We start from the raw sequence: 12,377 nt of genomic DNA, 5'->3' as shown, positions 1-12,377 counted from the left end.
GAGAAAGCAGCCTCCCTTCTTTCTCATATCCTTAAATCCCGTATTTGTATCAGCTCTTCTGGGGCCCCACTCTTTCAATTCAGGTATCAATAGCAAGATTTTACCAGTGCAGGACACCTGTTTCCTGAGTTTCCCAAAGAGAACATGGTAAAAGCAGATGCTGCATTTAGTTCCATCCAGACTCTTCCACTTTTTGAACCAAAATGTGGATCATGTGATTCATGATCTTCCAGTGCTGAGAAAGATGTATTTTGCCAACCACTTCTCCAGATTCAGATGCTCCCTGGAGAATAAGGCCTTACAGCTTTGGATTTTGCCTGTTTTTCAGTGTTTTGGCCCAATCAGAAGTGGTCCTTCTGGTATTCTTAAAAAGAACTAGGTCTTACATGAAAATGACACCCAGGCTGGGTTGGACCAAAGAGCTATCTCATACTTCTTTTGTCTCTGACTGTGCCCAGTAACAGATGTTCTAAAGGAAGAATATAACTTTAGGCAGGCATTTACTGATACTGTCCCCCTCCTTAGTGATTTGTAGCTCAGTGAATTCCTGAGTCAAAATGATACTTGTGAAAGAAACTAGTCTATGAGTCTGAAATAAGTATCAATTGCTAGGAATCACTTTTTCACCTGCAAGCTTCTAGAGATGACTAGTCATACAAGGCCTGGGAGGTGCAGTCCATTCCGTTTTCAGTCCCTTCACAACTAAAGCTATAGGACACAAGGCACAGATAACTCAGAATTTTAAGCTTATGTACCAGCTCTAGTATTTTGGTGGTTGTTAAGTATATTGAATGCTATCTTTACATTAGCAAGAGCATATACATATATATATACACATATATATTTAGATCCAAAATATATGAATACAAAGCACCTCAATTACCAGAGTTGAATTTGGTAAAACTCCTCCAAAAGATTCAGGGGTTTTGCTGTGTTTTGCCTTGTTGTTATTGCAGCACTTACACATTTTTAAGAGGTAGAATTGGATGGTACAGAGAGAAAACTTCATAAGTAGCCACCAGGAAAGAGGTGAATCCAGCCTTTGCCAGTTCCTTCAGATCAGTCAAATTGCTCAACTACATGAGACCTTTCTTGTCTGGAGCAGAAAATAAGTTAAAATGAGATTTTTTTTTCCCCTTGAGAACTGACAATTTCTGTAAAGTAATGCAGTCACAAACCTCAGTGGCAAAGTGATAAATGGGCTTCAGGCACACGTAGCTTTATTAGCAATTTTTTCACTTTGGGTTTAGTAGATTTTATTACTGAAATATTAGAAATCTAGAATTTCTATGGAGAAACCCAAACCTGTCTAGGATGTGCCATGATTGCTTGAAAAGACCCAAGTCCACTAGGTGGCACAAAAACACCATGTAAAAGCCAGGAGCAAGCCAGGGGTGCCTACCTCCCACTCAACATCTTTACGCATTTATCCAGAGCAAATGGGTACTGGTAAAGATTGCAGACACAGCTATAGTCCAGCAACCCACTCAACTCTTTTAAAATAAAAACAAGCTAAGATGTCAACATGTTCTTTTGGACTTAGAAGCTCAAAGAACTCAAACAACACCTCCCTCAAAAGCAGTATCTGCTCCTGCAGACCTTGACTGACTCACAGCTGACTAATCACACTGAAATTAATTTCTGTGGTTTTGTTCATGAAAATACAGCTGTCTCTGCTCAGGAGTACTAAAACTGAGAAGAAGCCACTGACATTCTCATTTTTCCCACTTTCTTCCAATGGCTATTTTGCCATTTTAGTTAGTTTAACTCCTGTACCATCACCTTGAAATGGTAAAGGACACACCTCTGACAATGCTGGTGAGGCAGCTCTGCTTGGGTGATGTTGAGCTAGCAGCAGACACAGGTGGGATAGGCAACTACCATAATAAATTCCAAAACTCATTTGAGCTCTATTGTAGATAAATCTAAATATGGAGATAAAACAATGGTAATTATTTTTATACTTGTAATTTTTCAAAAGTCAAACATCATAATATAGATAATAAGAATCAATGTCACCACACCCGGATAAGTACGTACCTGATCACATTGCTGTGTGGAACTGTAGGAAAGTTTCCCGCAGTCACAGAATTGTTGCCCCTCTGAAGACTGCCTAGTCCAACCCTTGCTCAAAGAAGGGTCATCTGCAGCAGGCTGTCCAGGACTGCCCCTCACTGGGTTTTGAATACCTCTGTGGATGGAGACTCCACAACCACTCTGGGCAGCGTGTTGCACTGTTTGACCACCCTCACGGGACAAAAATATTTCTTATGCTTAAATGGAATTCCCTGTATTTCGATTTGTGCCCATTGTCTTGTAACTCCCCTGAGTACAACTGAGAAGAGACTGTCTCAGTCTTTTTACTCCCAGCCACTTTTTATTCCCACTCCTGCCCAGTTATTTATGTATATGGAGATGTTCCCTCCCTCAGTATTTCTTTTCTCAAGGTTGAGTAACCCCAGCTTGCTCAGACCCTTCTCTTGTGAGAGATGCTCCAATCCCTTATCATTTCTGGGGCTCTTTGCTGGACTTGCCAAGAATGTCCATGTCCACATTGTATTGGGAGCTTTATGGAAGACATCGTGTGTTGGGGTTACCTTGGCCACGCCATGTCTGCAGTCCATATGCTGGAATGGGCTGCCCCTGTGCAGGGAATCTGCCAGAGTGCCCCATGCTGGTTCTGCTGTGTGTTGGTGGGTGTTGTGGCAGAGGTAACATTGCAGCCTGACAGAAGACATATGAGTTCTTTGCCTTTGTGGCTGAAACACTGCATTAATACACCAGCCACTGATAATACTCCAGTGTTTCAGCTATTGCTGATCAGTGCTTGCACAGCATCAAGGCTTCCTCTCCCCCTTATCATTTACACTGGAGGATGAATCATCCAGGAATTAATACTCCTGCAGCTATTATGATCTTTGTGTGACCCATAAAGGGTCAGAGCATGAACTGAAACTTAAATATCTGTATACACAAAGTTATAAGACCAGGGTACCAAAACCACATACCACTGGTTTCTTACGCTGTTAAAAAAGAAAAAGTATAAAGTTCTGTCCCAATGAATGATTTAACAAAAACCCCAAAAGTCTGCAGTCCTATACAGTCATTTAGGAATAATAGCTTTTGTTTAATTGAGCAATTTAGGTTTTCATACACTGAAAAAACCTATCCTTTTATTATCTCTAGTTGCCCCTGCTTCTGACAATAGACTTTGTTTCATAGAAAAACAGCCCCAATGATTATTGCTTCACCTTTATTATTTTTCTAAAGTTATTTTTCCCCCCTCCCCAGCTGCAGATAACAAAAGACAGATAACCTGAGTATACAGAGTTTTCCCTTAATTTCATGTCTGCCACACTCTCAACTCACCCCATCTGAGGACTACAACAGTTCATTAGGCTGCCTTGTGCTTTTGATCTTTCCGAAGGTGAGGACTGCACAAAAGCTTTTTGGAGCAGAGTCCAGAGAGTCACATGAACATCCTGACTCACATAAGGCTTGTTTCATACATGACATATACAGTACTTCACAGATTTAAATCTTCTCCAAATTTGTGCTTGTTTTCTACTTCATGAAATGAAAGACTTGATGTTAAAGCAAGGTTGTATAAAATTTATTTTTGTTTTCTTCTAGTTGCTTACATGTATATAAAATAATAGTAATTAGAAGGAAAAATGACAGCTATACTACACTCTGAATATTAGTAACGTTAGAAATCTGCGCAGGCTTTGGTCACTAAAATGATACTATTTTTATTATAATAGCTGTGCTCAACGAGCTGCTAATTCTTCATAATTTATATCCATGTAGGAATTACTATTAATTGAAGTGTTATGGTTTTAATTGTAATGTCAAAATATACATTTTTTTGGTAAGATGAAATATACTGTTTTCAATACAATGGAACACTTGCTTTTTTAAAAACTCAGATTCCAGTTTAAGAGGGTTTATATACAAAATAAGATATTTAAAAGTCACCACTGAAGACATCAAGAGCAGAACATGAGTTTTCTCCTTCTTACTGAACTGCTTCAGCCTGAATAATTAACGCCAATTAGCATCAGTGGAAACCACTGACTTAATTACAAACAGTATTAGTACATAAGTAACATTTAGAGATGACAACTTCCCCGTTCCTGTACCTGGCAAATGAAAGACCTAGAAAATAAAATGTATGAGATGCACTCGCTATGAATATATAGTTCCTTCCATGGCTCAGAAACCTAAAGTGATACAAGTATTTTCAGAAACGGGTGTTCTAAGTTGGCTTTAAGTAATAAAATTTAATATATATGACACAATATTTCCAGTTAACACAATATTCTTCATAATTTCTAAGTGTAACAATCTTAGTGCAAAATGGACAAAATCTAAGAGCAAAAAAAGGATTTTTTTCCATGTTATTTAATGTGTGGCTTACACTTCAGAGATGCTTGTAATGTTAACTGGTAACCACAGTTTTTTATTGAACATGAGGCAAGCAGAACACAACCTGTTGGCCAGTACAAGGATGTGCAGCAATGCACATCCCATTTCTAGTCCTCTCTATAAGTCCTATGAATACACAACATGTCAAGCTGATGGTGTGTAATTATTAGAAAACTGCATGTTCTCAAATAGAAGAAGGATACAATATACAATTATTTGCATAGATGGACGTTAAGAATATATCCTAAGATTGTGATCACTAATCACATCTTACTTCAAAGCCCAAGTTTGAAATGCTCCCCTGCTAAATACACCAGATATTTTAAAGATTAGTTCTCACTTCATTTACCTAATATGTATGTCACAACATAAAGTCCTGTGTCACCTCTCCAACAGCTTGACCTTAACTGTGCAAAGGATTCCAGGTGTCGCTCTGAACTTTTAAAACTACCATTTGAAAAATATCTCCAGATATGATTCAAAAGTTTCAATATAAAATACTTTAGAATTTTATAATATTTAAAGTATTTCAATAAATCTTTAAAATGTAATTTTTCTCTTCACTTTTTACTTAATATGGGGATATTTAAAATGCAATTTCACACAAAGATGAAACAAAAGGAGACAAATTAGTTGACAAAAAGTAATAAAGGCTGATATATACTTTTTATTAAGAAAAGGTAAACAAAATACATTCACAAAATAGATAATCAATACTTTTAAATACCATGAAGTATGATCTGTAAACAGAAAACACTTGTTAAGAAGCTTAAATATAGGAATTCATCACGGGTATAAAACATACACTGGCTCAGCACTTGAAAGATAATTGTGGATGTTATTCTGTTAGCTCATATTAAGATGAATGAAGTTCTGCAATCACATGAGATAAGCAAACAAATAAAATAGTAAAATAAAAACAAGAGATTGTCAAATCAAGTACTCATTTCCTTCTTATAATTACTATGTTTCCAAAGTTGTAACAAAACTTAGTTAGGCTTGATACAAAACCTGTCAAACAGCCAGCAAAAAACACCCCCGCCAGTTGGGAAAGTAGAATTTTGCAAAGTTGATTATTTCACCCTTTCTCAGAGATTTCAAAGGTAATCAGTGATTTGAAGAAAACAGAGGTAGAATACAAGATAGTCTTCATAATTAAAAAAAAAAAAAGTCTTTATAACAAGGTAATGCTTCAGTTGCTTAAGTACTGGTTATTCCTTGAAGCTCACATTTCTGGTGGAGAAAGAAAAAATGTCAAAATAAAGTTAACTACTTTATTTTACTAATTAATATTGGGATAAATTGTAACAATTAGCTTCAGCCTCCTCATATTCTCTTCTGTTTTTCCTAAATATCAACTATTAGCATATTATCTAAAACTCTGCATTCAGTTCATTGACTCATTTCTCATAGTAGAAGGGAGAAAAGGAGGAAGAGAAAATTTCTTGAGAAGATGAAATCAGATTAGAGAAAGACACAACAGAACAGTAATTACAAAATACACTGTACTGTGGTAAGCTCCCAAGAAGAAATAAATAAGCAGGATGAAAGATGGTGACAGTACTGCTGAGATCATTCTACCATAATGGCCCACTGATAGGTTTAAAAGGTAAAACATACATAACAACTGCATGTGAATTCAGTTGTTAAAAACCACTTTCTTTAAATATATATACTTAATGAAAATGGGATATTTTCTGATAAGATATGGTACAGAGCTGTCATTGTTAAAGTTAAGAATGCAAATATTAGGACAAAAATAGTGCACTACATTGTATTCTTCAAGTACAGCAACTGGACGTTTTATTGCTCTCGGGACTCACTATAACACAAGGAAGACTACAGACAACTCTTTACTGATGATACTCTTTCTCAAAAATATATTATCTGTCATCATCTCAGTCAAAATGTTGATTTGCAACATTACAGGGTGCACCTAATGGCTCACCAGTAAACCAAGAGTCATAACTGCTGTTTCATCCCCACTGACAACATCACTTTTGCTAGTTTCCGTTTTTTGCTTTGCCCAAAAACTCACAGAAAATTGCTGACAATGTGGGTTTATGCCATGTTGACCTCAGTTCTCAAGAAACCTGTGTTTTTGTTAACAAAAGTAAGCTTATGAACAAGCCATATGTATTTACCAACAAAAATAAACTTCAAAATCTGTCAGATTCATGAGCTGTTACAGCACACGTATTTCCTACAACAATCACTGTTTACCTCTCCCTGTCCTTCCTCTCTTCACTGCAAATTATTATGCAATATAGGACAGGCAGGATATAACGCCAGTAACCAGGCCTGTAACATAAAACTGACAAAATCTAAAACAACGATCTCTAAAAGAACAAAAATGTCAGTGAAAATGAACAGGTGAGAGGCTGATTTTGATTTCCTTTTTATGAACTCTAGTAATCACAATCTTAGACATTCATAGATTCAAGCACTAACAATGCATTCACTGTTTTTATGCACTTGTTTTGGAAATAGTTTCATCTAATGCATAATGTTCAAATGCATTTTAGTTGGACTCTCTTTTGTGGAGTGTTTGTCCCTCATTGCTGTACTTGAGAGAATTTCACAGCTTTTCTCTCAATGCGAACCATTTATTGTTTGGAGGTAGCTGTTAACAATAATAAACTGGTAAAATATATTTGCATATAAGTAATGGCAATAATAAGCAGGCAACACAAGCAGCTGTCAGCTTATGCAAGACCATTAACAAGAACAGGAATGAGAATCCATTTATTATATGGTCTTTGGAGAGTACTTTGCATCTACTGTTTTCAATCAACTTTTTATAGTAGGAGAGAGAGCAAAAGCAGAACTTAGAAACACTTGAAGTATGAAACAATTTCAAATAATTAGAATGGTTTTATTTAGAAACAATTTAAACTTCACTCTTAAACTGAACCAATCTGCTAAAATCAAATCACTTACTTCTCAGCTGATGCCTGGTCAGTTGTCCTTACAACGCTCCGTTCAGGAGAACGTGAGGGAGACCTGAATGTTGAACTGAGAGGAGGCGAAGCGCGTAATGATGATGTGGAGAGACCATGTCGGCGCATTTCCTGAATTGCACGTTCTCTGCCAACAAACAGCAATTTTAGTTACACAGCACTTAGGGACTGAATGATGTTAAAAGCAAGAAAAACGTAACTTTTCTCTGTATTTTTACTTGGTGATTTTTCGCAATACTTTACAGTAAGTTTTGTTTTCTTGTAAAGTTACTCAATTTTATTCTTGTTTTCATGAGAAGGAATTGTTTTACTTTTAAAGGCAGTGGTTAACATAAAATTTACAAGAAAATTCAGAAACTGTATAAGATTTTTCTTTTTTAATTAAGCAGTTTTCAAGAGGAGCATATTATATTTTGCACAGCAAATGGAAGTCTTCCATAAAAGTTTCTCACTATTGAAAAAAAGCAAGTTCTAAAAGTGAGAAAGAAGAAATGAGAAGAGTCAATTCACTGAAAAAGCAGCATCTTACCGTTCAAATCGCTCAGTTGTCAGTTGTCTTTTTAAAACATCACAGTCAGTCTGCAGCTGTGCAGCTTTACTTCTAAGTATGGAAACCTCTCTATTATGGCTGCTTCTAAAAAAAAAAAAATCACGAGAAGCAACAAAGTTTTCTTTGAACACCGTCAGCTAGGAGCTTAGATAATTTAGAGCACAAAAAACCAAAACCAGATACTAAACATGTTGCTTCACACAGACCAGATCAAAGACAAATTAGAAGCAAGAAAGCAAGAACCAAGTGAATGTAACACAATGTTTCATGAAGAAGTAAGGTGAGAATGAAGTGAGAAGCTCTCACTACATCCTAACTACATTGTGTTCTTTTTCAGACAAAGGTAAACACAGACATGTTTTATAAAAACAGACAAAACAATTAAAACATTAATTTATTGATTCACTACCCTCTTTTGCATGTGAGATGATCTTTATGTGTACATTTAAAAAAAAAAAAAAGAAGAAAAAAGCAGTAAGTATCCACATAAAATACAAACGTAACAGTAAAAATTATATCAAGTAGCCTGGAACTATGGCTAGCAATGAAAACTACTGAATCAAATCTACATAAAAAATATATTAATGCAAATACCAGACCAGCACAACCCAGAGTCTCATGGCTTGTCAACTATAACCTTGATATTTGGGCCCAACTGTTTCAACTGCAAGAATCAAAATGAAAAGCAACCTTGAAAATCTTAACTAACATAATTAAGCATACTTCTCAGTAAATCATCAGCTTGACCAACCCAATGCTTGGTTGCAAAATACTATTAATTCTTTATAAAGGAAGAAAAAAAAATCATTGAGTGTAAAATAAGTTGTCTAAATGAGAACCGAGACAGCTGTGTTATTCCATACAGTCTTCAAAGCCAGTATGAGGCAGAGTGCTCAAAAGTCACTTCTGGAGAAGTAAAGTTGTACTAGTTTATTGCTAAAGCACTGGACTGGAATTCTGAAAAACAATTTCCACTCCTAGGTCAGTCACAAACTTCCTGTCTGGCACCCGCTGGTCTTTGACTCCAGGAAGATGCAAACTACTCAAGAGATTTGTTCCAAAAAGAACCGTAGAATATTTTTTCCCATGTTCCCTATTCATCAGTAAAATTCCTAGAATGGTATCTTGATCCAGTGTGTTGAGAACAGATGCAGAAGACAAGAGATCTCGATGATATCTTATTCTAAGTCCTTCAGAGACAGGCATATGCTTTCAGGATGGAGGTAAGAATTCAGGGCCCAGTATCATTATTGTAAAATAAGAAAAGAAAGCGAACACTTTGTGAGTTCTCAGGTTATTCCATGTCAATGACAATTAAAATTAAGAGCATGAAGTAAATAACTCAAAATTTAGAAATATTTTAATTTGAAACCCTTATGCACAGTAATCATCATTTAAGTTTACATGATTATACACAATTTTCACAGGAAATCTGTCTCTTTCCCAGTTACAGATAGCTCTCAGTAAGTAGTGTAGCTATTTCATATTCTTTATTTAATACTTTATTCACCCTAGAGTCTCAAGATCTCATTCACTGTACTATCACCCAAATAGCACTCCAAGTAATGCAACTACTCACTCTACAGAGCTCATAATTACAGCACTGGAGAATTTCACAAGTTAAATTTAATTCTGAGAATCCTGAAGTCAGAGGTTGTGGCCAAGCCAAATGAATTTTTGTATTTTACAATTTTTGTATTAGACACAACCTAATTGTCACATACTTCAGTCACAGCTGTGAGCATTTAAACTTCCTGTTCTTTAGAGTGCAACTACTACAAACCAAACAGTAGAAAGCAAGGTATATACAACTAGTTCTCACATGTGAACATTTGCCTAGCAACATGCAGAACCTTTGAGATAAACAGAGGAAAACAATTCAACAGAATAGCCACTCTTCCACCAAGACAACGTTTTCCTTCTTCCTGCAGTATCGCATACTATTAACAATGCAAGTACTGACATTTACAACAAACAAGAAATGAACCCTACAATGTGTGCAGAAGAAAAATAGTGAAAAAATTACTATGTTAGTTGAATAGAATTTTATAATGTTTGCACACAAAGTAGCTGAATTTAATTTAAGTTAAAACCTCCTTCTTTCCTGTTTTTTGGGGTTTCTGTTGGTTTGTGTTTTTATTAACTTTCACATTTAACTTCATAATCGAGACACTGCATTAGCTTATGTTCATTGTATGCAACTAATATTTTTCCCCCAAAGTAAACCAAAATCAGCAATACTAAAACAGGAAGCAATTAGTTGCACAAGGGTGATTAATACCATTGTCATCTACAGATCCATAGAGACTGCTGCTACTTGAGGTGGACCATCATCAGCCCTAAGCTGTAGCCTCTATGTAAATCAATCAAAAGCATTTTTCTTGCACATCTGTGTCACCAAAATACCGGACAGTTTTTACCTGTTTAAGGTTGCTATATTCTATATCTCATAAGGAGCATTATCTGTCCTATTACCTTCCATACATTTTCTTTCTCTCCCTACCTTAGTGTTTACTAAGTAGGTGTAACTGTTTTCCTTTGTCTGAAATTCTACTTGGACTTTACTCTTCACTACCATCTCCATTCAGCTGCTACTCCTCCTTTTTGCTCTTTAATGCAGAGCTATCACTACAGTCACTGGTTAGTGTATCCCTTGGAGAATTATCATGTCATGATACTTGGCAGTTTTACTTAAACAGTTTGACTTGGTGATCTTAAGAGTCTTTCCCAACCTAAAGGATTCTAAGATGACACATGTCATGGACACTTCAAATTCCCTGCTTCATAACATGAAGAAAAATTTTTAACCCCTCTGCTTCTCTTGTACATGAATTCCACATATACAAAATATCCCCCCCTTAACTTCATTGCTCCAAACACATTAGTCTTTCTTCTACAAGTGTGTTTAAAACTTATCTCTTCTGCAGGCAGATGCACAGCATAAGAAGTTGCTCGCCACATATAGTGTAGGTGTCAGGTTCAGTACCGTTTGAAGTTCAAAGGAACAATAACTTGATAAGGACTTTTTCCTTAACAATTAATATCGACCACAGCAGAAGTACTTTTGCTTTTTTTAAGCACTGTGACTTCACTATTTATTATGTGATTCTTACTTTAATCAAAGTAAGGATAACAGGCATCTTCAGTAGATAAGCAATTCATATTTACCATGGATTTAATATACTTTGTAATTTTTTTGTGAGCTGTAAACATATGTTAAAATTTTATTTGGAGAATGTTTCCTTTGGAACTCCTGGTTAAGTTTACTGCTTGCACTAAACAGATGTCCACCAAAGTGCTGATTAATGAAAGCAGTATGAAAGATATGTAAAGAAACTAAGTAAATGATGACATGAAAGGCTAAAAGACATTGCTGCAAAAATCTGCTAAGCCATACCGAATATCCAGATTTTGTGAATAAGTATTGTCACACAGAAAAAGTTTTTTTGTAAACCACATAACACACAGACACTTGTTAAAACTTACAGTTTGCTCTCAGCAAGTGTTAGCTTGTCTTTCAGTAATTGAATTTCGGTATCTTTCTCTTGGGATGTTAATTGGTTCTGAAATTCTTTGTCTCTACTAGTAGCCAGTAACGTTTCAAGATTCTGAACTGTAAGTCTCTCACTGGATAACTGCTTTTTCAGCAACTCTACTTCTGATTTTATATCTTCTAATTCTCCTAGAACCTAAGGCACAAATTTTATACATTATTAATACACTGGTTTACAAACACAGACAATTCTATTTTGTGAAGAGTTGCTATAAAAACTGAAATGATCGTCTGATAAAAAAGAACAGGAAACTGAGCTCACAAAACAAGTTAAAGCTACTATACTTAGTTTAAAACTATTCAAGCTGTACACCTATCAAATGTTTTACTGTGAGCTGGATTACATAGTGCTAGAAATGTTAGGTAAGTACCAGGAACACTAATTGGCTTTTAACAGCAGTAGACTTTTGCCCAAGTTCAAAAAGAGTATTTACTATTCATTCTATTTGACTAGCTCAGCTCACAATTAGCTTCTTGGCTTTTGCTTAAAATGTAGGAATACTTGTTTTCCTCACCAGTTTTATGAATATAAACAAATTCTACTGTTCTTGAGGTCTTGAATATTACAGTACCAGAAAGCCTGACCAAGTCACTAAATAAAGACAAAATCAGCTGTAAAGAAAAAGGTTCCAAAAATATGAATATTCAGAACTGTTTAAATTATTTCAAAATATTTAATGAATTTCAGCTGTACTTAAATTTCAATTTAACTGAAAAAAGCCATTAGGAAATGGTCTTTAATATCTAAATAAGAAGTGCACTATTCGCATTTGGTAAGTTGAAAATTTGAGTAAATTAAAAAATAATAAAAAACCCCCATATAATTTGTCTCTGGTATCACAAAAACTACAGCTGCAACATTTTGCAGTGATAATGAATGAAAGAA

General features: G+C 35.5%; 1 protein-coding gene across 6 annotated transcripts in view; it reads right to left on the bottom strand.

The window, feature by feature from the left end:
• Positions 1-5,062: 5,062 nt before the first annotated feature.
• Positions 5,063-12,377, bottom strand: part of CEP135 (centrosomal protein 135) — a 36,201-nt gene continuing 28,886 nt past the window's right edge. For 5 of the 6 annotated variants that reach the window (XM_051790307.1, XM_051790308.1, XM_051790309.1 and 2 more), the window contains 4 exons: positions 11,425-11,627; positions 7,918-8,022; positions 7,369-7,515; positions 5,063-5,661 (listed from right to left, as the gene is read on the bottom strand). In XM_051790307.1, the coding sequence (XP_051646267.1) occupies positions 5,640-5,661; positions 7,369-7,515; positions 7,918-8,022; positions 11,425-11,627 (477 nt within the window). In that variant the 3' untranslated portion in view covers positions 5,063-5,639. Of the gene's footprint in view, positions 5,662-7,368; positions 7,516-7,917; positions 9,148-11,424; positions 11,628-12,377 lie in introns of those variants that run through there. The other variant, XR_007904952.1, reaches the window with a different exon arrangement.

This window comes from Manacus candei, unplaced genomic scaffold (genome assembly GCF_025592945.1).
Source record: "Manacus candei isolate 608988 ecotype Guabito, Panama unplaced genomic scaffold, ASM2559294v1 h1tg000028l, whole genome shotgun sequence".
NCBI lineage: Eukaryota > Metazoa > Chordata > Aves > Passeriformes > Pipridae > Manacus > Manacus candei.
The sequence above is the reverse complement of the archived record's forward strand: the minus strand, read 5'-3'. Positions and strand labels throughout refer to the sequence as shown.